At 37.9% G+C, this 26,345-nt stretch overlaps 1 protein-coding gene across 1 annotated transcript; it reads right to left on the reverse strand.

Moving 5' to 3' along the window:
- Nucleotides 1–233: 233 nt before the first annotated feature.
- Nucleotides 234–26,345, reverse strand: LOC132267062 (probable cytosolic oligopeptidase A). The gene is made up of 17 exons (XM_059768112.1): nucleotides 25,932–26,345; nucleotides 25,668–25,835; nucleotides 24,966–25,089; nucleotides 16,060–16,136; nucleotides 15,211–15,354; nucleotides 14,863–15,093; nucleotides 14,698–14,788; nucleotides 13,639–13,760; nucleotides 12,675–12,782; nucleotides 12,333–12,578; nucleotides 11,867–12,012; nucleotides 8,067–8,184; nucleotides 3,554–3,713; nucleotides 3,369–3,400; nucleotides 2,936–3,001; nucleotides 723–794; nucleotides 234–516 (listed from the first exon to the last, which is right to left on the reverse strand). The coding sequence occupies exons 1-17, from the start codon at nucleotides 26,334–26,336 to the stop codon at nucleotides 436–438; spliced, it is 2,391 nt and encodes a 796-aa protein (XP_059624095.1). The 5' UTR covers nucleotides 26,337–26,345; the 3' UTR covers nucleotides 234–435.

The following is a 26,345-nucleotide window of genomic DNA, read 5'->3' on the forward strand; positions in this document are numbered from 1 at the left end:
AAAACGATAGGCCAAGTCCAAGTAATTATGGCAAACCTCAAGGAAAGTTGGTGTAATTTACCCAAAATTTCAATATAAAAAAAAAGGAAGAAATACCATCACCTGCACAATGAATAAGACCTAGCACCATAGTTATCCTAACTGGTATTCAGATGTGTGTGTGTGTGTGTGTGTGTGTGTGTGTGTGTGTGTGTGTGTGTGAGAGAGAGAGAGAGAGAGAGAGAGAGAGGTGCTTCTGTTGTTGAAAGGGCAAAAAGCCACTTCTGTTCTTTTATTAAGCACTTCATAAAGTTCATTTTTGCACACTAATTGTAGGCAGTAGAATTGTACTTCAGTCTAAATGTAGTAAAACCATGAACTAGTTAAACTAGGATGGAAACTTCCAGGTCCCTAAAAAACCTGTAAACCAACTAAACAGAAATTCACCATAAGAACTTAGGCTGTGACTGGTAATAGCCCATTGTGCCTGAGCAGTGCCTCTGGAGAAGGTTCGCGCCCTCGGAATTCCACAAAAACCTGGATATAGCATTTCAACATGTTATGAACGATAGGTCAATAAAGTTTTGAGAGAAAAAATATTATAAATGAAACGAGTATGTGTTGGAGAGAAAACTAATGTGGCAACACCACACCTGTGAAAAACTAGGGGCATTCCAAGCTTCTCCAACCAAGAAAATATAATAGAAATTTACGAGAAAATATACAATTTTTTCTTGTCTAACCTCGAGTGGTGCTTTCCCACCTCCAAGAGCAAGTACCGTTTCTCGGAACTTGTGTCCTTTTTCTTTAATGGCCTGTTGTAAGACAAAATATTAGATGCCCTTCGCAAATATTTCTGAAATATGCATATTTTGTATCAAAGGTATTGAAAGATTGAGAAACAATTACTCGATAGATAGAGATAGAGATAGAGATAGAGATATTTTCAAAAGCTGTTAACTAGAGCATATTACAAAAATGCATATATTGTTCATGAGAGCTTGACATGTATTTCTGGGCTTATTCTTTAACAGGTTTATGCTTTCAGCCTCTGTTTTTGCCATTTGTTCAAAGCTGTTGACTAAAGCATGATACAAAAATGCATATATTGTTTATCAGAGCTTGATATGTATTTCTGGGCTCATTCTTTAACAGGTTTTATGCTTTCAAGGTAACTGCTAATCTAACATAGTATCAAAGCTTTGGGTTCTGGAAGGTCTTTGATTAAAGTCACCATATCTGCCTCTGTTTTTGCCTTTTGTTCAACTTACCCTTAGTTCTACCTAGTCTGTGAATTTGCTTCGCCAAGTGCAAGACAAGATGCAAGTGATGATGTGAAAGTAAGATAGTTCATTGTTCGACTCATTCCTCAACGGATTAAATTTTTCAAGAACTCATGACCTAACTTTGAAGTATCTGCACTGCACTATATTTTTTTTCATAAGTAAAGATGTATTAGAAAGCATTCAAAAGGGGAACGCATCCCAAAGCTACGCAAAGGCCAAGGCCAAGAGGAATCCTAAGGACCAAAGGAACCCAAAAAATCAACTCTCCTCTCTACAGAATAAAATTTCTTCCCATAACTAGAGGAGATCAAGTGAGGGAAAACTAGGTATAGCACCAACTAATGATTAAATTTGAAAGACTATACTTGGCTAGTATGGTAAAATACAACGTAGATCCCAAGATGCACCAATTAGAAGATAAAGGATTTTTTGCCTAAAGAAGCTGACCAAAACTTACATAAAATGAAGTAATTCAAAATGATTGTAAATTTTAAATATTAGAAGAGACATGGTATGGATGATGATGAGTGATTATATCAGCAAAATTTGGGTAAGGCTGATGCTTGAGTTTTATTCAAGCAACAAACTAGCATTATACATCCACACTAAGTTCTCTAAACTCAAAGACTTGCATGATTGACAACATTTCATCACATAAGAAAGTTAGACAAACTTAAAAGTGACATAATAACCAGCGGGCCAGTGGCCTAACGGTATCAGGTCCTTACTTCTCAAAGGGAGGTCAATGATTCAAGCCTTAGTGGAGGCATGTGTGTGTGAGTACCAACTAAGAAGACAAAAAAGTGATATAATATTCATATCAGTGTCCCCCAAGTTGGTTTTGGTAGAAAAACACTCCTTGTGTGCCGAGTAACACAGCTGAATTTAAACATCCACTAAACAGAACACACATATAATTTTAGCCCATCAGAGCATGAAAAAATGGTTCCCCAAGTTGGTTGAAAAACAGTGTGTGCTGAGTACAACAGCTGAATTTAAACACCAACTAAAAATAACATACACAAATAACTGTAGCCCAATAGAGCATGAAAAAATGGTCAACTGAACCCCTCTAATATAAAGATGCATTTTAGTATCCAAAGTATAATTCAGTCAGTAAACTAAGAAGACCTTTAAAAGCAATAATATAGAACAAGTAATCACAAGAATTTTAAATACTTGTTCAAAATCTATTATTTAACTCAATGAAGCAACATAGTACACAAATCCCTTTTCAACATCGAGTCAAACAAGCAAAACAAGTGACAACAAAGAACATGGAAACCAAAAACAACAGCAACAATAAAAAAACAATGAAATTTATATCCAATGAACAAACTAAACACCCCGCATAGGGTCAATTTGTGTGCTCTAATGCAACAACTCTTGTTAAAAATCCTCCAAGAGATATCTAAATGCCCCACCAGTTTCTATAAAATATTAAATATATAGTATAGAATTGTTATGGAAAGCTCACTTTATTATCATAAATTATAAATATAAATCGGAGAGAGAAAGATGAGCGTAGTATGAAGACACATCATTAGATAAGTGTAGTATGAAGACACATCATTTTTACCAGCTATATAATGAATAAAAATAGAAAGGAATTTTCGAAAAATCCAGGCAATACAAAATGCAATCCTTTTGAACAGCTTTTTCCCTCGTACCTTCTCGTCATCTAATCCGGCATCCTCAAATGCTGAGAAAGCATCTGCTGACAACACCTCTGCCCACTGCAAAATTTGAATACTACTATCAAGAATCATTAAATAAAAGGAAGCTATATCTAGATCCATTCCGTAGTAACAAAAATGTCACAATGTATGACATATCTAATTTAGTTAGCAAGCTATAACTAGGCTTTAGCAAGACACCCACAAAGACAACAAAAATCAACAACAGCATCAGAGAGAGAAAGCATGAAAAGGTGAAAGCAGTAATGGTAACAGAAAAAGGAGAAGGTATAAATTATAAACAATAGCTAAAATAATAAAAAAAACTAAAACCATAATCCAATTGAAAATGCAAACAAAAAGACAAAACATAATACTACAATTATAAAAAAATAAAAGGAAAAACGAATGAGAAACAAATAGTTACCTTGTAACTGTAATATCCAGCTGCATATCCACCTGATAATCATCCCCCACCCACACAAACAATTAAATAAGTAAATTGAAAAAGAAAAAAGCGAAGAGAGACACTATAAGCAAAGCTTGCACCTAAAGAAGAATCACACATATTGCCAATAAAGACAATGTTTATTACTATAAGGGAGAACAAACCTGCAAATATATGACTGAAACTGCAAAGGAACCTGTCCTCTGGCAATGGGGGGAGCACTTGTGTTCTTTTAGTTACCCTCTGATCAACATCATATATTGATTCGGATCCACCAAGAACATACTTGGTGTGCAACTCCAGATCAATACCCGAGAATCTTAACTACAAAACATAATAGGATGACAATATAATATAATTCCTGCCATATACTCAAAGACTGTTGAATAATTCATTTATTTCCACCCTTGAAGCCATTTTCTTTAATCACTGAAATATAGAAAGATATGGACAAACAGGCAACCTATGTGTCGTTCAAAAAAGTAGTGCACCATTCAGATGAAGGATAATGAAACAGGAATTAAGGGGTTCTCATTTTCCAATTTCAGAGGGAAAAATGTACTTCTAATAAGAACTGTCATCATCAAACCTAATCAGAATCTATAGCCAAATTCTTACATTTCCAACAATGTCTCAAACTTACTGAAAGTTGATACATGACAGAAGAAGGGCATGGGTAGGGTGATGTGCAAATCAACATGTTACTATGGAGTCCACCTAAAAGGTTTTTGATTGATAAGTATTAAGCATGCAAATCGTAAGTTATAAATAAAAATGTCATTGCCATGATCAAATATCAGCCCATCAATCAGGATGCTGGGAAGAATGACATGGCCCCATCCTTGTTAAAAGGAAGTGTCTTCAGTCACTCTTCACCATCCAAGTCTATGTCCTCGTAGTTGACATATATGAAGTATGTTCTCTCACTAAATTAGACTAACCGTTACAAAGCCATTTGACAAAATTTGCTCATCTTTTTTTTAGGCCTTCGACAATTACAAGGACCTCCTCCATCCCAAAGAAATTTCGCTGCAATTTATTCTTGAATTGGATGTAGCCAGCAACATCCCATCCATTTCGATATTTTAAAAAATGTATAGTTCATTTGCTTTCCACAATACTTGAAACAAGTTATACTGTTGTAAAGCATAAAACACGAGTGGAGAGAGAAATTAAACAAGAAGAATAAGGAGATTACGTGGCTCTGCCACTAGGGCCTACATCCACAGCACAAAGAACCCAAAGGGCTACATCACTTTTATAATACTCTCTCAACTCATTAAACGAATAAAATGGTGGAGGCTCCTTTATATAGGAGAAGAAATGATGAGAATGGAAAGAGATGGAAAATAGGAGAGGAGGAGGATTTTTCTCCACTGATTCCTATAATAACAACAAATCTTCAATAATACATCCACAGCCCAAAGAGCCCAAAGGGCTACATCACTTTTATAATACTCTCTCAACTCATTAAACAATACAATGGTGGAGGCTCCTTTATATAGGAGAATAAATGATGAGGATGGAAAGAGATAGAAAATAGGAAACAAGGAGGATTTTTCTCCACTGATTCCTATAGTAACAACAAATCTTCAATAATAGGAAACTACATCAATTATTGAGGATTTTCCTCCACTGATTCCTCTATTAAATCTTCAATACTCCCTTTCAAGTTGGAGCATGAATGCCCAACTTGCCATTGAGATGATGAGTAGTAGCAAGTGCGAATGATGAAGAGGGGAGAGAAGGCGAAGAACAATGCTATCAAACACACCAGCATCCCAAACAAGTCAACAAAAATTGCCGAAGACACGGTAAAGGCAAAGAACAATGCTACCGAACACACTGGCAGCCCAAACAAGTCAATAAAAACTGTCGGAGACACGACAAAGGTGAAGAACAATTCTACTGAACACACCAGCAGCCCAAACAAGTCACAAATAGCACCAAGAAGCACTTAGAAACATTTCATATGCTAAGGAAATACCCCAAAATAGGGGTCTGAACCTAGGAAGAGAAAGTAGGTTTTGATACCATGTTGTAAAGTATAAAACATGTGTGGAGAAATTAAACGAGAAAAACATTAGTGTGCATAAATGGAATGGAATGCTCATTCCTTTGGTATACAATTTAAAATGGGAATGACCATTCCATTAGAATGAAAATCCATTCCACAACTAAACCTATGGGATGGGGATTCCATTCCCAAGTAAATTTTTTTTGAAAAATCAAGTTCCCAAAAAACCTGATATTCCAAGGTTTAAAAATCACACCCACCATTGCCTTCCATCACCACCACCTTCCACCACAACCATAACCACCTTTCACTACCGCCACCGCCATTGTCTTCCACCACCGTCACTACCATTGCCATTGCCACTGCCACCGCCACCATTGTTGTCGCCTTCAACCACCACACCGCTGCTACCTCTACTGCCTTCCACCACCACCAAACCTTTAACCACCGCCACCTCAATTGCCTTCCACCACCGCCACCTCCATTGCCTTCCACCACCGTCATTGTCACCATTACTGCCACCATTGCCATCGCCGTAACCACCACTGCATTCCACCGCTGCCCCCTTTCCACCACCACCACCTACACCACTGCCGCCTTCCACCACTGCCACCATCCTCACTGCCACCGCCACCATTGTCGTCACCTTCCACTACCACCACACTGCGGCCACCGCCTTCTGCCACTGCCATTGACTTCCACTACCACCACATCCACGACCTTCCACCACCGCCACAGCCGTCACCTCCACTGCTTCCATCACCACCACCACCTACGCTACTGCTGCTTTCCACCAACACCACACCACTGCCATCGCCACAGCCTTCCACCATTATAACCTACACCACTAACACATTCCACCACTTTCACTGCTTCCACCACCGCCACCGCCACCGCCACCGCCTTCCACCAACACCGCTGCCGCTGCCGCCTCCTTCCAACACTACCACCTATACCATTACCGCTTTCCACCTCCACCACCTTCGTCACCGCTATCCACCACCACTGCCATTTCTTTTAAAACAATTATATAAGAATATTATTTTGTTAATTTAATTTATTTGGCAAAAATAAGGGTATTTTAGAGAATTTAATTTGAAATTCATTCCATTGCAAGTTTTAAATTGGTCCAACCAAACACTAGAATGGTTATTATCATTTCATTCATACACGTTTCATATTTGCAACCAAACAATAGAAATGATAATGACCATTACATTCCATTTCCACTTGTATTTCATTCCATTCCATTCCATTCCTATTGCCTTCAACCATCATAACCTACACCACTAACACATTCCACCACTTTCACTGCTTCCACCACCGCCACTGCCACCGCCTTCCACCAACACCACTCCGTTGCCGCCTCCTTCCAACACTATCACCTATACCATTACTGCTTTCCACCTCCACCACCACTGCCATTTCTTTTAAAACAAGAATATTATTTTGTTAATTTAATTTATTTTAATTTGAAATTCATTCCATTCTAAGTTTTAAATTGGTCCAACCAAACACTAGAATGGTTATTATCATTTCATTCCTGCACGTTTCATATTTGCAACCAAACAATAGAAATGATAATTACCATTACATTCCATTTCCACTTGCATTTCATTCAATTCTATTCCTGCATACCAAACACATCATAAATCTAAAATCTAGTGGCCTCTGACAAAAGCGTTTTGAGAATCTAAAATGACCTCATCCAAAACCTCCCTCAATCACAAGGCAAGGATGGGAGTGAAACGCATGAAAAGTTCCTATCACCTCCCCCCTAACCACCTCCAACTCTCAAGGAGGAATCTCATAGAGAAACCATCGGGACCCGGGGCTTTGTCCCCATTATAGCTCTTTAACTTCTTGCTTCTTTTTTAATACCCAACACAGTGGTCCGTATAAGATAAAGAGACTTAAGCTTGATGTGAGAAAATATTAATAAAGGAAAGCATTAAGCCCAATATGGGCATACCTCATAACTCTAAACGTTTTCTTAAAGTTGGAATCCGAAACAGATAAAGCAATTGCACAAGTCCAGAACCAGTAATAATTCAAAATTTTGGACTTGACCCATGCTTTTTTGCCATGTTTTGGGGCCAATACAATGCAACTGGCCAAACATCAGTCTATAATGGATTCTGACCATAGTGATAATCACTGAATCACCGCATATATTGTATCAGACTATTAGAAGAGTTGATTACATTAAGGTTAAGCCAGTGTGACGGACTTTTCCACCATTTTAAAATTTGCAAAATATTATGATATTTTTACATTAGAGAATTCAGTGCGCTATTGCATATCAGAATATTAAATTCAACGTACCTGCAGTGGAAGTTGAGTTTTTCTGCTTCTTCATTTATTTATTTATGACAATGCAATTGAGATGTTAGTAACTATTACTCTGAATAAGTCCCTTTTCCCATTTGGCAATGCAAACTTATTTACTTCAGTTGAAATCACAAAACCTATCTGATGGCATTTTGTTTCTAGACACAAGATTGCTAGATCTTTTCCTTGAAAAGGGGATGGGTAGCATAAAACTTGTTAAAAAAAATGCAGAAACTCAATACTAAAACCATATAAGTAATTCAGAAATGCTACACCAAAACTAAAATGCAAAAATAATCAGGAAATCAAAACCAACATCATGCACCAACCTGACGAAGACTATTGGAGCCTGCACGATACGTGCGAGCTGCAAGGAGCTTCAGATATATATCTTCAGGGAGACTTTCCCCAGTTTCATAGTGCTTCGCAATGCCCATCAAAGTATTTCTGCAGCAGTCATTAAAAAAGAAAAAGAAAAAGGGTAATGACAGCGCACAACAACAATATACCATAGATTGCATACTGTTTTCATCATATTGAAGAAACAGAACAAAAATTCCTACTTCAGGTGTCAAAAACATTTATATACTTATAAAGGATGAGTATCACCACCAAGAAAATTCTTGAGGAGGAGTAGTTATTCATAAACCATAGAGGGAGTAACCAGCCAACTGGAAAATGAAGCCTTGTAAGGACATATTTTGCGTGTTATCTTAGGTTTACTGCTATCTTGGTAATAAATTAGAATTGGAAAGAAAAATTCGCATTCAAAGAAATTGCAGAAGATCCACTGGTGAAGATTGCCACTTTTTGTGTTAGTTGATTGATCATTTCATAAAATTAGACCTGAACATTTTTGCTTTAATTATGTTGAACTGGAAAAATTAAATAAATAAATTGGAATGAGACCACAGAATATGCTATTTGTTGATGATAATGTTTTGATTGATGAAACTAACGCGAGGATATATAAGTGCTAAACAGCTAAAGTAACGTTTTAAAGAGAGCAATACTTTTACTAAGAAGGTGATGGTGAGACTAAGGCTTGGGCTTGGAAGGTATTTTGTAGACCGAACGAGGCTGCCTTGCCTTTCCATTGACGGGGAGGTTAAGAGTTTCGTTGTCGGTGAGAGGCCATGGCCTCAAGATTGATGATAGGAGTATATGGAAGAGATGGCAGATGCTTTCAATCATGTCTTGCGGGAAAGTTTGACAAAGAGGTGAGATCCTTGGAACATATCGGAGCATGGGCATTGAGGGTGTGGAAGGTTGCATTTTGTGTTATAGTGTCTGTTCTGCGGAATTTCTTGCTGCTGTTCAGACTACCATCGCACCAGGAGGCGATTGGGGTGTTGATGGAGGGAAAAAGAGTTTGGGGAAAACAATACCGAGACTGGATGTGTGGTCATTCCGAGTGGGGTGCTTTGGCATATTGAGGAAGAGGAAGGAGCGGCAGATTTTGTTGTATGGGCTGTCGCCGACACCATTTGAGGGATCAATGATTTGTGTAAAGGATGAAGGTCAAACTCCAATGCATATAATGGTGGAGGATGATAGTTTATGCCATTGAGTGGCACTAGTGGAGGAAAAGTTGCTGGAGCTTGTACCAACAATGGAATTCATTGCCGGCAGGTATGAGAATTATTTGATGCTGGACTCTGGAGGAGTGGTGGCGATGCAGGGGTAACTGAGGAATATATGATATAATAAATGTGTTGCAAAGCTTGCAGAATGTCGCCGAGGGAGGGACTCAATTATCGTGGTCGCTGGGAGACAGATGGCTGATGGGGGATTTCAAAATTCAGTAGGTCACATGACGGAGAGGGTTTTTTTTAGAATTCAGCGGACTGTGCCTTGAAGCTTTGGGTTTAAAACAAATGGGGAAATGAGCAGGAGCATGTTGCCCCAGTCACAGACCCAATTTTAAGGTCGAGAGCTAAGGTAGAGTGACCACTTATCTCCAAGAACAAATCACTAATCAAGACAAAAAAAGTAAACAAGCCACACACAAAGAACACAAAGATTTAGCGTCGTTCGACACAAGTTGTGACAATGTCCACATGAAGATCCGGCGAAAGTTCACTATGCGAAAAATAGGATATTAAAATTTTCAACCCCCAAACCCCAGCTCTCGCTCTGACTCTCCTTCTCTGCGATTTTCAGTGCTCTCGCTACCCACTCCAAACCCCAAGCGCCTTATATACCGGGCTACAAAAGAGTACCAAACAGGGTCCACGATCCACAAGTAGAAAAACAGGTCAAAAAAATTTCCCGAGGCGCTGCCCCTTAATCATCGGGTCGCAACATGACCCAGAGCCAAATTCGGACCACAACACCAGTGATAGAGGTCCTCTTAACCAGTTTGAGGTAAGTCACCTCTTTGCCAATGATACCATTGTTTTTTGTGAGGTGGTGAAAGAGCAATTGAGGTAGCTGAGGTGTGTGTTAGTATGCTTTCAAGCAGTCTCTGAATTGAAGATCAATATTGGGAAGAGCAAGATGGTGCTGGTGGGGTAGGTACAAAAGAGAGTTGCTTTGGCCAATATTATGTCTTGTGGTGTTGTGGCCTTCCAGTGACATATTTGGGATTGCCTTTAGAAGCTTCATCCATGATGGTGTCTACACGGGATCAGGTTGTGGAGCGTTTTGTGAAGATACTTGCAGGTTAGAAAGCAACATACTTGGCAAAAATGAAAAATAAAAAATCTCTCGAGATTAGGGATGCATAACTCCAGTTAAGAGTACATTCTCAGGCCTTCCAAGTTACTTCCTTTCGTGGTTATAGATTCCCTCTTCGTTAGTGAAGAGGATTGAGAAGTTACAAGGATATTTTCTTTGAGACATAATGGGTGATGAATTTACATTTCATTTGGCGAACTGGAAAAAGGTGTGCAGCTCTATCCAGTTAGGGGGATTGGGTCTGAGGAGGTTTGATTTGTTCAATAAAGCATTGATGGGTAAATGGCTTTTATGGTATGGTGTGGAGAAAAAGAATGTAGAGGAGGCTTGCAGAGAGTAAAGTTGGGAGGATAGTTGTGGTTGGAGCTGTAAGGAGGTGAATTCTCCAAAAGAAATGGGAGTTTGAAATTTCATTTGGAATAAGCTTTCAAAGCATGTTCGGTTCAAGGTGAGGAGTCGGAGACATTCACGATTTTGAGTGGACACTTGGCCTGGGGTAGACCACTTGCGTGCACCTTTTCGAGATTATTCAGGATAGTGGTGGATAAACAGATTTTGGTTGACAACTGTTATCGTCCTGATAACGAGAGGATGACATGTGACGTGTAGTTTAAGTGGTATCTTCAAGACCGGAAGATGAAGGATATAAATGCGTTCTTGGCTCTTCTGCATCAACAAAAAGTGGATGGGGAGGGGCAGGATGAGTTGATCTTGGTGGGATCCTGGCATGGGGGTCTTTGAGGTGCAATCATTTTATGAGAAACTCTAGGATGCTTGGGGCTCTACCTTCCCTTGAGAGGCAGTTTGGAGATCAAAAGTCCATCTAAAGGTGGCCCTTTTTTTTTTTTTTTGGGTGGGCAGCAGCCTTGAGTAGGATTTTGACAATTGATCATTTTCGAAGGATGCATCAGATCCGGTAACATATCTGCAAAAGGGATGAGAAGTCAGTGAACCATCTCCTTTTGCATTGCCCGGTGACTAGGGATGCCTAGTCCATGCTTTTCGCTATTTTTGTTCATTGGGTTGCATCGGACACCACAATGGGCATGATCGAGACTTGAAGGGGGTGTAAAGGGGGTAGTCAAGTCCGAGCCACTTGGAGGGCAACTTCCCTCTGCTAGTAGTGGGGTTTGCGGTGTGATAGGAAAGGGAGATCCTTTGAAGGAGATGAAGCTCCTATTTGGATGCTAAAACACTCCCATCTTTAGTTCTCTATTTTTATTTTTTTTATTAAAGGGATGACAATGTAAAATTATGGAGGACTTCATAGATTTTGTGGATAGTTTGAGATTATAGTGGCTTTTGTGCAGTTGTTCTTTGGCGAGCTCCCCTTTCGCGTTCTTTAATCAAATCTTATATATGAAAAATAAATAAAAATAGTAATCATATAAGAAGTGAAAAAGAGAATCATTTAAAAAATTCAAATGAAATTATAGTGAAGCAACATTACCTATGATAACACCAATTTTCCATGAATTGAGAGGGCAATTCAACAGCATCCCACTCGATGCCTCGAATACCAGAAATCATACTCTCATCTTGCTTGGTCAACATATGCTGAAGAGCATGACCAAATTCATGGAAAACAGTCTCCACCTGCAAATAGTGTTGGCAATTAACAATTAAGAATATAACAAGCTGTTTGTGCAAATATTCGAACATATATACAAAGCATTTTAAAAAATTCACTCAAAATATTGTCTTACCAAATGATAATAATTTTTCATTAGGCTAATATTTCTGGAAGTCTAAACCAGACCTAACCCATTTGAAACCACCAGGCATAACTAACATAACCATACATCATCTGACTTACTGGGCTAAGCTGCTGATTGCATCCCCAGATTCGTTCATGCTTTTAATCAGTTTAAGCACTAAAATTTCTAGCCACTCAAGTAAAAAGCTAACATGCCTACCTCACGGAATGTCATGAGACTTGGCTTGTCCCCTACTGGTGGCATTTGATTACACACCATGTGGGCAACAGGCAATCTAACAGAAGCACCGTCACGTGATAAAACACGACTTCGAGAAAGGACCTCATTCATCCAAGCACCTCCATTTTTTTCAGATGGACGAGAATATGGATCAAAATAGAAGTAAGCAACTGGACTGCCTGAGGAATCTTTGACACAGTAGAATCTAACATCATGGTTCCAAACCTAGAGAGAAATAAACTATTAAAAATCAGAATGTCAAACCATACTCTAAATAACAAGTAGAAAAAACTGAAGAAAGGAAGTAATCCAAATTATTACCGGAGCTAACCCGTCAGCTGGCTCAATAACTATCCCGAAAAGCATCTTTGCAAGGTTGAAAAGTCCATCCATAACTTTAGGCAATGAGAAATATGGGCGTAATTCTTCCTAAAGAGTTCAAAGCAGGAAGCTATAAGTTTTTCCCAGTAAATTTTAGAGCTTAATGCATGAGTGAAACATACACAACATCAAGAAAGAAAAATGAAGTTTCAATATGACACCTTACAGCCAAGACCATCAAATAGTTGCATATATGATTTAAAGACATCAAAAGAAGTGAAGAATTATAAGTAACAACCAGTAAACCAAGTACATTATGTACACAATATAGTTGAGATACATATTAACAAGTGCTAGCAAGATTGATCGAAAGAGAAACCATGGTTTCAAAAGCAACAGAATAAGAGTTTACAACATGAGACCAACACTACTTGCATATGCTCGGCCGTTGTAGCCACATCAAATATCATCAAAAACTATGCTCAGTGCAAACTAACAATCAAGTTCCATCCATGTCTCTAGGCAATCGGCCAATTATCTTCTAACTCAGCCAAGTCGTCACATTTGATGGCATGCAATATCAAGAAATTTTCTTGAACATGGTTTCTGATACAGATAGGTAAAGGTCGATACAGGCCACGTCCAAAATCTCAAACTATGGAAATATCATACAATATGAGATTTTTCATCTTTTTACATTAAAGTAAGAAATTGTCATAAAACTAGCCTATTATTTCGAGCATCTGAAGGAACAAAGGGTATTGCACAAGTCTGCACTCAAATACAGACTCCTCAACACACAAACTATGCTAATTTTGACAAAAGAAATCAGGAATGGGAATTATAACCAACATGAAACTATATACAGATCATGGACAAAGTATCAAATTTCTGAAAATTTGAAATTGTATGGGATTATTATTAGAGACAGAGAGAGAGAGAGAGAGAGAGAGAGAGAGAGAACCTCATTTATTTCATACTTCGATTCACGAAGCCTCTCACTCCAGAAGCTAATGTCCCAATGGGCTAAATCGTTAGCTTCTGAAGCCCCTTGATTTTTTGAGAAATGTTTGAGGTCTTCCAAATCTACAAAGATTAAAACAAAGATCAGGCTCAAGAGTGTCTTAATGTGCTTTCATTCAGAATCTTTCCATCGGGAAAGAAAATTTGGGAGCCATAACTTTGAAAATACTATTGCAAAAAATCAGTATTCAAACCCCAAAATAGTACTCCCTTCATCCTGAATAAAAAATCCACATTTCCTTTTTGAGATGTCCCAAAATATAAGTCAACTTTAGGATGTATAACTTTTTAACTTTCCAGAGTTGCACTCTGCATTGAATTTGGGAAACAAATTAAATAACCAAAGTGTACGGCAAACCATCTTATTTTAACTTTTATAATAATACAAAAAATAAATAAATAAATAAAAAATGTGAAATTTCAATTTTGCAAATTCAAATTTTGAAAAAGTTTGAAGTGTCATTTCAGAACTTTGTATTAGAGTAAATCTCCACTGTGAGGGTAATCTTGGAACTTCACTTATTCTTCATCCAATATAAAACTTCGAGTGCCCAGATCCTTAAAAGTTAGAATCCTGAAAATGGACTTATAATTTGGGATGAATGAAGTAGTAAATACTCACTGATGTACTAATGTAAGTTAAAGATTTCATTTTCAATAATATTATAATTATGTAATTGCAGCATCGAACCTAAAAGGAAAAGAGAAGTTGTTCAGAAGTTTGCCATAACAATAAAAGTTATACCACAATGCAAATAATAGTGAACTTATTTTGGATCTATAATTGGGAAACATTTATGGTATTCTCCGATTCTAAATATATTAGTAGTTTGAGTAAATAAAACCCTCCTACAAATCACATAACACTTCAAATATCATAAGAGGAGCAGTTAAGTTTCTCCTTAATTCTTGTCACTCGATTAGTCCATGATGAGCATCTATTGAGTTCCATAAAAAAGCATTCACCATGAAATTATATCATGCAAAGTCATCAAACTACCTTGAACTGCAGCATCCCAGGAAGCACTGCGAAGCTTTTCTTGGAGTTCCTCTGCTTTTTCAACAGTAGCCATTTTGGTTGCCATGCTTACCTGATAATATATAGCTTAGTAAAGGGGGAAAAAAGTCTACAGAGAAGGCGTATTTCCAAAACAATGAGTCATACCTCAGCAAAATTATTGTAACCAAGAAGCTTAGCTTTTTCCAGCCTAAGCTTCAGAATTTGGTCAATAATTGCTGTATTATCCAGGTCTCCACTAGAAGCACGTGTTACATATGCACGGAAGACTTCCTCACGTAAAGCCCGGTTTTGTGCATGTTGCATTACAGACATATAACTTGGAATGTCCAACGTAATCACCCATGGCCCACTTTCAGCAGTAGCTTTTTCATGGCCCTGGTGTATCGAGATGCATAAGGAGAGAATACACAACAAAAGCCAAATGCACTGGAATTAAGTAAAACCAGCAGTAACGATAATTTGCATGTTAAAAACGACTTCAAAACCGAATACCTTAGACACAGCAGTTTGTGCAGCCAATGCAAGTGCCGTAGCCGGCAATCCTTCAATTTCTTTCTTATCTGTTACTAATTTTTCAAACTTCTTTGTGGCATCCAACACATTCTCCCCAAATTTTTGAGATAGTCTTTCCAACTCCTGCAAATCAACATATGGTGAAAGGCAAGCAACAGCCAACACAGACTAAGAAGGCAAACATTAGCTTACCAACATCTTTATTTGATCATGTTTATCAAACAAAAAAATTATCTGCCAAGTAACAAATTAACATTTGAAGTCCAATGTTTTCTATCCATTTAATGAATTAATATTTGAAATCCAAAATTTTCAGTTCTTTAAAGAAATTAACTAAAAAATTAACAAATAATAATATTATCAGCTGCAGACCTCTAATAAATTTGTTGCAGCTCCAATCCCTCGTCAATGTTATGTTCAATGAGCAATGTATAAGTTCTCAAGTTATATTAGATATAAAAACACTTCCATCCCCTAACCGAGATGTCCAAAAAATTATATAGAACCATCACAAAGTTTGCAAGGCACTAAACCTTTTTTTTTTTCTTTTTCGGAACTTAAGATCTCTATATAACATATATCAGGATAGCATGCATGTATTATTGGTATGTTATATGTTAGCCAACAAGAAGCGATATGATTAAGGATTTCCCTAATTTTGGCCCTTTGTTCTTTATCTATGTAGTTTAGTGGATGCATACTTGCCAATGTATTTTGTGAACAGATGCATGGGCATGGATATTTGAAAAAGTATAATGGACAAATAGCATGCTGAAGTCACACCAGCAGTATCTCCTAATTGATTTCACCAATGATGTAAAAGTATACCTGTTGAATTTTGTTAAATTGATCTCTTTTATCATCTTCAAGAGACACACCATTTAAAATTGCCTCCTTTATTAGCGCTGCAAATGTACACAGGTTCCCAGGTGATGTTACAATCAAGTGACATTCTTTATGATGAAGCAAGACAATTTACATAATGTACGGTGCAACTTCAAGAAATAGGAAATACTTCAGAAAAATAATTTGTTGTGGTAAGAATTCATTCCCCCATAGTTCAAAGTACAAGTTTCATTTGCAAAAGCTTCCACAGTAAAACTAAGATTACAAGGTCAAAATTACAACTAATATACAAGAAATATAGGAAAAGCTCCTTCCACAAACATAAAGAAAGCTTTTTGATAAAAATACTGCCGACGAGGCTACAACTAAATAATGTGTTAAATAACGTATCCCTACCTCCCTTTTCTCATAGTCCAATTCCTTGTGAGTTAAAATAAATTAATATATGTTAAGTAGCTGTTCTCAGCTTCACATAGATACAAACTTAAAAACAATAATAATAGCATTATTTACAAGCACACAGGCTACATTCATAGGAAAACACGAGACACCTTCAAGCCATTTTCAGGAAAAATTATCTTGCCTCTTCAGACAAAGTTCAAAATTAATCGTGTAGGAGAATATTATTATAGGAACCTTAAATTACTCCACAAAATATTGCTCTGGGAATATTGTGGGAGTGATTTTAGTCTACGATAAAATATGATTGGAGTGATTTATGGGATTGATTTTATGAATCCTCCATTAATGTATCTTCCATATTGATCACTTTGTTCTTTCACCTATAAATAGAGGTGTCCATTGTAAACAATCTTTATTTTATTTTGATAAGTAAAATGTATTAGAAGGCGTTCAAAAGGGGAACGCGTCCCAAGCTATACAAAAAACTGAAACTATGATCTCAAGGAGCCCAAAAAGTCCACAATATCCTCAATGGAGGAAAAATCTCTCCCCCAACCCCAACAAAAAAGAGTACAAATAATAGAGAATTTCAACACCCCAATGGAGGACTCCTTCCCATCAAAAGATCTTCTATTCCGCTCTTTCCAAATGCTCCACCAAACACAAAAGGGGGTTGCTCTCCAGAAGACTCTCGCCTGAGCCCCCACCCATTGGCCTCTCCAAATATCCAGCAAATCCCGAGATGTCCGAGGCATAACCCAATGAATACCAAACAAATCAAAAATGAGACTCCAACAATCATAAGCCACAGGACAATGCAGCAGCAGGTGATCCACTGACTCCCATTCAATTCAACTTACAAAGAAAACACCGATTAACAATAATATGTCTTCGCTTCCTCAAGTTATCCAAAGTCAAAATCTTGCTCCAAGCTGCAGTCCACACGAAAAAGGCCACCCTAAGAGGCGCCTTGGACAACCACACCGTCTTCCACGGGAAGGAAACGCCATGAGAACCAGAAAGGCGCACAAAAAAAAGACCGGACCTAGAACATCCCCTGAGAAGAGGGCACCCAAAACAAGGAGTCAACACCAGTGCCCTCCACCTCCTGTCTGTACAAGAGAGCCGACAAGCCAGTGACATCATCCAACTCCCAATCCTGAAAAGATCGCCGGAATCGCACATCCCAAGATAACCTCCCGCTATCAAGGCGATAGCAGTTAGCAACCATAGCATGTTTGTCAACAGCAATCCTGAACAGCCTTGGAAACAAAAGAGCCAAAGGCCTATCCGCGTACCAAGGATCCTCCCAAAACCGGACAAACCTTCCATCCCGAACTTTAAATCTAACATGTTTGGAAAACTCGTCCCATCCTTTTCCAATGGCCCTCCACACCCCTACTCCACTAGCAGACCTGACTGGCCTAGCTGACCACCCCCCCCCCCTCTCCTCCCCAAAGCGACAGGAAATAACCCTTCTCCATAATCTATGCCTTTCACTGCCGAATCTCCATAGCCACTTACCGAGAAGAGCACTATTAAAAGGGGCCAATCTCCTAATACCAAGCCCGCCCAACTGAAAAGGCCTGCAAACCTGCTCCCATCTGACAAGATGATACTTAAACTCCTCTCCACGACCCCTGCAAAGGAAGTTTCGTTGTAGCATCTCAAGACGGCCAACAACCGAGGCTGGAACCCGAAAGAGCGAAAGAAAATACGTTGGAAGGCTTGACAAGACGCTTTTCACTAACGTAACTTTACTACCCTTGGAGAGATATTGCTTTTTCCAACCAGTTAATCTTCTTTCGACCCTCTCAATCACCGGGTCCCAACTTCCCACCCTCCTGGCCGAGTCCCCCAGCAGCAAACCCAAATACAAGATAGGGAAACATTGTGTCCCACACCTTAAAACAGCAGCCAGAGTGTCCACCTCCTGAACCTCCCCCACAGGGACAAGCACACTCTTGCCCACGTTGACTTTCAAACCAGAGACAGCCTAAAAGCAAACTAAGACACATCTCAGATACCTCAATTGGGACACCTCTGCCTCACAAAAAACAATAGTGTCATCCGCAAAGAGCAAGTGAGAAATCTCCATTTGCTAAACGTAGTCGGGGCCAATCTTGAAACCCCTGATAAAACCCAAATCCACCGTCCTTTTCATCAACCTACTAAGAGCCTCCATAACACTAATAAAAAGGAACGGGGAGAGAGGGTCCCCCTGCCTCAGACCGCGAGAGCTGCCGAAAAACCCCGCAGGGGACCCATTCATAAAGATGATGTAGCCCTTTGGGCTTTGTGCGTGTATTCTTGTATGCTTCATTTTCTATTTCTCTTTTCAATTTTGACATGTTATCAAAGCAGGTTTATCATACCATACTCTATACTCTACTTGTCCCCGATCAACTTGTCCCGGATCTTTGCAACTCGTTTCGGACTCTCAACAACTTCGTACTTAGTTTCAAGTTGGACACTTGAGTTAAAATCTCCGTGTACCAACTTGAGGGAGGGTGTTGGAGAATATTATTATAAGAACCTTAAATTATTCCACAAAATATTGCTCTGGGAATATTGTGGGAGTGATTTTAGTCTATGATAAAATATAATTGGAATGATTTATAGGATTGATTTTATGAATCCTCCATTAATGTATTTTCCATATTTATCGTTTTGTTTTTTCACCTATAAATAGAGGTGCTCATTGTAAACAATCTTAAGAGAGAATATAATAAATAAGATGTAACCCTTTGGGCTTTGTGCATGTATCCTTGTGTGCTTCATTTTCTTTTTCTCTCTTCAATTTTGACAAGTCGAAATTAATATGATTCAATCTATTTGGGAAACAAGGGAACAAAATCCAAAGTCCTTTGAAAGTACAGTAATTTATTTTTCGTTCAATCCTTATATATAAATCCCCATCTATATATAATCCCCCATCTCTTAATGCATACAACACCGATTAATGATAGTTTGACCTCTTTATTTAAATGCCTTAATACACTATTTCTCAGGGGTGGAGCGAGTGTATGCCCAGAGGGGGGGCATGTATAACACCCCCTCCCCCCCCCCCCCCCCCCCCCCGCCCCGGGGGCCTGCGCGGAAATAATCTCTGACTTTTTCTTTTTTCCCCCCTCTTTAAATTCCTTTACAAAATAAAAAGTAAAATTTCCCTTCTTCAATCACGCTCTAATACTTTTCCTTTCAAAATTATGTCAATTTTTTTTGTTCTTTTTTTGCACTGCGAAAATTGTGACCCTCATATCACCCGATACCCCTATACCATAGTCGTGCATGTAATGACCCGGATTTTCACGGATATTTTTTTTCCGTTGTCTTTCCTTTCTGAGTTCAGTTCCTCTTCGCTTAGTGTCATCTCAAGTGCTTTGAAGTGATTTCCGAGACTCTTTTCTGTGGATTAACAACTTCCTTTGAGGACCGAGTCGTTTCCACATTTTTCGTTTTTCGACACTATTCACTTTTCGTCCTTTTCCCTATTTCGTCCTTTTCCCTATTTTGTCTTTTCTCCGTTTGACACTTTGTTGGCGTAACCACACTTCTTGTGTTCGGAGTTGGTTTTTGACTTCATGTATCTCCATCTCGAGTGGTTTCCACGAAATACGTATCTTTACTTTTGCAAGAAAGTACTCTGGTTGCTCCCGGTGTCCATAGGGGCATGGATGCAAAGTTCTTTGAAATTATTTTCTTTTCTTGGGGTGTTTTTCGTAAATATCTTTTGAAGATATTTTATTTCAGGGGTTTTTAAGAAAATATTTTTGGAAGATATTTTCATTCTGGGCCATAAGTGCAGTTTTCACTTTTTAGAGGGGCCATTGTACAATTAATGAAAGTTATTGCAAAATGTCTTGTTTTGAACCTGGATCCTCGTACGGGATTCATTTTCACATTTCGTTAAGTTATATACTCTTGGAATTTTATCCTGATCGATGTTTTTCAGTTTCAGGGTTTCTAGCCCCGGTTTGCACCAAACTTGTTTTGGGCATAACTTTCTGCTCGGGACTCGATTTTTGATGCCGTTTCTTCCGTTGTTCATATTTTATCATTTTGAATCTTTTTCGTTCACAAAGTTTTGTCATTTGAGCGCGTCTGCTTAAATTTTACTTTTCCGGACCCGGCGGGGCCTGTTCGGGGCACTTTTTGAGATTTTTATAAAAGGGGGGTGAGATATTTCATTTTTCATCTTCTCCCCTCTTCATGCACGACCTGGAACTGCCATGGCAGCCCAAGGGGTGCTGCCATCTTCTCTCTCCTCTTTTGGTTCACTTTTCCTTGATGGAAAGTTTTCGGCCTTAACGTTTGTTGTTCCCTTCGCCGTGCTCTGTCTTTCCCCCTTATTAGAATTCAGTTTTGACCATTTCTTGAGTTTGATTTTGAAGTCAAGTTATGATTTTGATGGGGCTTTCATAGGGGTTATGTTCACGGCATTGTCCCCGACAAAACCTAGTAGTTTCGTCGAATTTGGAACCGTTCCATTTTGATGGCTTTTGAGATTTTCATCTCAAATTGAGGTAAGGAATGTTTTAGGCTTTTGTGTGTGTTGTATTGAGTGTTTAGCATGATTATACAACTTAATTGCATGCCTTGTATCAATTCTAGAAAATTTGTATTAATTATTTCTTTGTATGAAATTTAATTCACAAGGATGTGTATAACTTAGAATGGAATTGTAGCATGCTAGAAAATCATGTTTTAATATGTTTGTTAACATATATTAAATTGGGATTAATTGAATAAGAATTGCACTTTTTATTTAAAGATTAAATCCCATGGCCATACTTTTCATGAAATGAACTTGTAGTATGCTTTTAAATTAAGTCTTAGCATGTTTGTTAACATACTTTAATTTGAGAGTATTTGGACAAATATGAAAATCTAGAGATTTTAAATTAAATGATTGATTAAAATCTATTTAATGGTTCCCTTGGCCCAATTAAGTTTTTTACTTGATAATCATGATGACTAGGACTTGTGTACTAGTATATATTAAATTGGGACCATTTGAAGTTGCTTTGAAATTTAGAAGATTAATTATCATGATATAATTAAATTCTACCTTGTTGTGCCATTGGTCTAATTGAGATTTTAGTGAATGTATGTATATACTATGCTATATTATATAATATGCATTGATTAGGAGGCCATTTGATTGAGATTTGAAACCTAGGGAATTTAATTAGTTTATAGATTAAATTCCGTTTCTATGGTATTATTGATTAACTCATGTATTTGACATTGATAGTATGTTTAAAGCATGACTTTTGACTTATAATGAATTTATGAGTTTATGTTTTCAATATTGGATTATATTGTTATAGCGTGTAACGAATCGCACTTTGAAGATTCGACATTGTCGTCCTATAGTAGTTGTGGATTTATAGCATGTATTGTGTGGATACAATCTACTTGCGCATGGAAGGTGACTTAGTGCATTATATAAATTGCGTATAAGTTGTGAACTTATTTGATTATTTTGAACTCTTGGGACATTGTTACTGTGATATGGCTAAAGTTCGGCTTTAGTGCGGGAGGTATGAGTTCTCCCCAATTGAGATAATGCGCACTAGGGTGGTCTTCCCAGCGGGTTAATGCCCGGAATAACCAATTTGTTCTTGATTTAGTCCGAGACGTGATGTCCAAGTCTTCCACTATTTGTTTTCGCATTCAATTCCAAGTTATCAATTATGTTTATATTGTGACTGTGGTTTTGGCTATTGGCGATTTGATGTTGTTAAGTACATCCATACTAAATTGCTATATTTAGTTGATTTAGCATTTAGATTTCAAGTTGATAACTTTGACAATCTATATCTAGTTGCTTTGTGTAAGCATGTTTCTATCTGGTTGCTTTGTGTAAGCATGTTTCTAACTAGTTGCTTTGTGTAAGCATGTTATATCTTGTTGCTATGTGTAGCAAGCTCTTGTGTTGTTGAAATTGCATAAAGGATGTGTTTTATGCTAAAAATGATCTTAGGTAGCTAGGATGCTCCCTGAGTCTCACCTTTGACATAGACGTTAGGTGGAATGAATCACAATGATTAAATCATGTACACTTGTAAAACGTAGGTCGATGAATGCTCATTTCCTACGAGTAACTTTATGTCACTCACCCCTACGATACTGGGGCATATTTCAGGTACAGGATACAAGATTGGAGATTACAATTGCTTGGATGATTTGCTGAGTTGAGCTTCTTTAAAAGCATTCTTGTTCACATGCAAGTATTAGCATGTTCATGATTTGTCTATGAAATGTAATTTTTCTAACTTGGAGGTTTGACATGTCAAATGTTGTAAATGTATTGTAATGAGGCCATAGGCCATTGTAGCACATCTATTTTATCATATTACATACACTTGCATGCTCACTTTGGCAAACAATACCTTCCTTGATGAAACAAAAACCTAAAGTTGCATATTTTTTAGTTTGACCCTATTCTGTACAGGGGCATTTCGGGTATTTCACAATGAGTTTTTTTCATTTTTCCTCACGAGTCACGTAAAAAACTTGATTTTGAAGGGGGTTTCTTTTTTGTGTTTTTCCAGAAAACATCATCTTGGCCCTCAAAAATCAATATTTTTCCGAAAAATCCTTGCTACAAGGTTTTGCAAATTTTTAGTACAAATGTAGTTGGTACTATTCATCAACTTTTTTTTGAAAATCGTCACGACCAATCCGAAACTTTCGGAGATCTTGTGGGTGTATTTTAAGATTGCATTTTCAATTTAAGCAATTTAAAAACCTCCCAAAGCCCTATTTCCAAAACTTGGGCAGTAGCTCGGATTAGTTTTTTTCCTCTTGACCTAATTTTCTTGGGGGCATTCTGGGCATTTTACAATGCATTTTTTTTGTTTCCGTCCGCGATCGGGGTAGGAAACTCTTCTTCTTTAAGTTTTTCCAAAAAAGTCCATTTAGATGCCCGTTTTTACTCTCAGTTGCAGCAATGGTGGGTTGTCCTCGTCGGGCCGCCACGACATCATTTTTGTTTTTGACCTTTTTCCCCCGTTCGGACTCCTAATTGAGTAAACTTTTTTTTTAACTTGACTAATTTGTCATTGTCTTTCCAGCGGTGTGCTCGATAGCACCTGAATCCACTTTTTACAAAATGACCATTTTGCCCCTAGGTTCTTTTTGTCCGTTTTTGAAACGACACTTCTGCATTTGTTTCCTTTGGGTTCTGTAACCTCATTGAGGGTCACATTGGTGTCTTAGAGACGCATTGTATCTCTAGAGACCGTTGTTTCACCTTTCGCTTCCGCATTTCGGATCCATTATCGGGTCATCTTTTGGTCATTACTGACGCACCGGGTTTACAAAACTTGGGCCGTCACAGTGCACAAGCACCAAAGTTTAAATTTATACACTAATAAATATATATTTTAAATTTTTTTATACACATCAATAATTAATATAAAATAGACAAATATATTTTGTATTTTTGTCATACCTATACCCAATTATCTACCTTATCGCTATATTGGCATCATGTCATGCTTGTATACTCATTCCCTGCTTTCGAGGCACAACCATTTACTACAATTAATATAAAATAGACAAATATATTTTGTGTTTTTGTCATACCTATATCCAATTATTTACCTTATCGCTATATTGGCATCATGTCATGCTTGTATCCTCATTCCCTGCTTTCGAGGCACAACCATTTACTCTATAGGGCTTGAAAAAAAAATAAAAAGCAACTACTTCATAGCCCCCAATGCTTCTCCTTTAATTGAAGACCACACTATGTCTCAATTCATTATATGATAGTTAAACTCATCCCCCAACGTAACCACCAAAAGTCCCTACAAAGCTTCTAGCTTCTCTTTGCCATGAGAAACTTCTTAAATTCAACATGACAAATTCTGCCAATTTTTATTAATAGAAAATGAATGAGAGAATCCTATAAAATATAAGGGGAAAAAAAAAAAAAAAAAAAATTTGTTTAAAAGAAATATAACATAGATTCATAGACACTTCATACATAAAATCTCCTATAGGAATTAAATTCATAAGGGCACCACAAACTTTCAGGATTGAACTCAATATAGACTCACATTGTCAACCTTATAATTCCCATCCTAAAAGGGAAAAAATTGAGCCATATCACGTAAAATATTCTATAATGGCTTGTTTCCTTTCTTTTACAATTTGGATTGGTATTAGTCTATTATTACCACAAACAACAACTCAGTTTTTGTCCTTTTTGTCCAACAAAAAGGGCCATATAGAAAAACCACGTGGAACCAAAATATAAAAGGTCTAACTGAGGCCTACTAACTTAATATCAAACCAGACACAGTAGAAACCATAACATATGAAATTTATACAGAGTCCAAAAAAAAAGTAGCTAAAAAATAAACAATTAAGAAAATTTTCTATACCAATGTATGTAATAATATAAAACAAAACTAAGAACTAGTCTCCAATGAATATGGTAATAGTTCAGGATGAGTTTTAAAGAAACTTACATTCTACTATGCGTTTACGAGCACCACTTAATGCCTCCCAATCAGAAGATCCTCTGATAGCTTTAACAGCATTATAAATTGGTTTACTCTGTCCCAACTTAAGCTCAAACTCAACTCTCTCTGGCTGCAGACCGCACAGTAAACAATATAAACCCCAAAAACATCAAAAGCTCAAACTCAACTCTCTCTGGCTGCAGACCGCACAGTAAACAATATAAACCCCAAAAACATCAAAGCACAACGATGTGCGAATCCATCCCTTGAACCAATAGCAAAAAGAACAACAGAAAAAAAGAAGACAATTTTAATATCAATACGTAATTTAATCAACTTTATAACCAGAATCCGCTCAGCTTCACCCTGATGGTTTTAATTGGGTGATGATTATTGATTAACAATTTAACATAATCTGCAGCATAATCACAGCAAATGAATACGAATAATATGCAAGTCAATAAGGAGATCAGAAGGTACCCTTGAAATGAAATGCTATACTTCATTTCTCATTGTTTTCTCTTTATTTCATTCATACGTTTTTCGGGTATAGATAAGAACATCACATGTTTGTTTTGGAAGGAGACCCAGAGCTCATACCAAAGACAATTATATACACACACAGATGTACTTGTGCGTTACTTATCAAAAAGAAAGAAAAAATGTACTTGTGCGTGTATTATATAGATATATGTGTGTGTGGAGTACCTGCACTTCTTCAATGGCGGAACGGAGTTCGGAAGAATCTTTGACGGACTTAAGATGACTAACGATACCCCAAATGACAGTTAATCGATCACTAATCTTCTCCAACGGCTCAACCAGCTTCGGCCACGATGGTTCAACCGTTCTCTCCAACTCCTCCATTTCAATCTCCTACAAAACAACTCACCATCGAAACCATCAAACGAAAACAAATCAAACACACACACTCACACACAAACATAGAGAATCCCCAATATCAAATCGTACGAGTTTCTTCAACAGGCTACGAATTCCAGGACGGACGTGCTTGGCTTCAACAACATCGTACGGTGGGAAATCGAAGTCCTTCAACAGAGGATTGTCATCGGCCGTCGACATCTTCTTCGGAGGAGGATCGTAGGCCGTCGATGTGGCGGAAAATGAGCGGACGGGGGTGGTTGACTTGCGTAGGGTTTTGAGGCAGAGCGAGAAGGAAGAGGACCAGAGGGGACAAGGGAGGGATTTTCGAAGATGTTTGGAATAAATGAGCGGATAAGAAGCAGGGCGTTGTAAGCAGATGGGTTGAATAGAGCGAGAGAGAGTGATTCGGATCGCCATGAGAATGTTGAATATAAAGACGATAGATCCGAGTAGGGAGACTCGGTTTGTTAAGAGTAGAGTACGAGTAGTCATTTTTTTTTT

This window comes from Cornus florida, unplaced genomic scaffold, assembly GCF_030987335.1.
Source record: "Cornus florida cultivar Cherokee Brave unplaced genomic scaffold, ASM3098733v1 CherokeeBrave_3.0.0_Hap2_Chr07, whole genome shotgun sequence".
In the NCBI taxonomy this organism is placed as follows: domain Eukaryota; kingdom Viridiplantae; phylum Streptophyta; class Magnoliopsida; order Cornales; family Cornaceae; genus Cornus; species Cornus florida.

What these genes read in the sequence shown, in the direction of transcription:
- LOC132267062 (XM_059768112.1), bottom strand. Translation starts at nt 26,336, where the DNA reads ATGACTACTCGTACTCTACTCTTAACAAACCGAGTCTCCCTACTCGGA. An exon ending in GTTACAATAATTTTGCTGAG is followed by an intron (nt 14,789 to 14,862) that starts GTATGACTCATT and finishes ATATATTATCAG; the next exon opens with GTAAGCATGGCAACCAAAAT. An exon ending in GCTCCAATAGTCTTCGTCAG is followed by an intron (nt 3,714 to 8,066) that starts GTTGGTGCATGA and finishes TATGTTTTGTAG; the next exon opens with TTAAGATTCTCGGGTATTGA.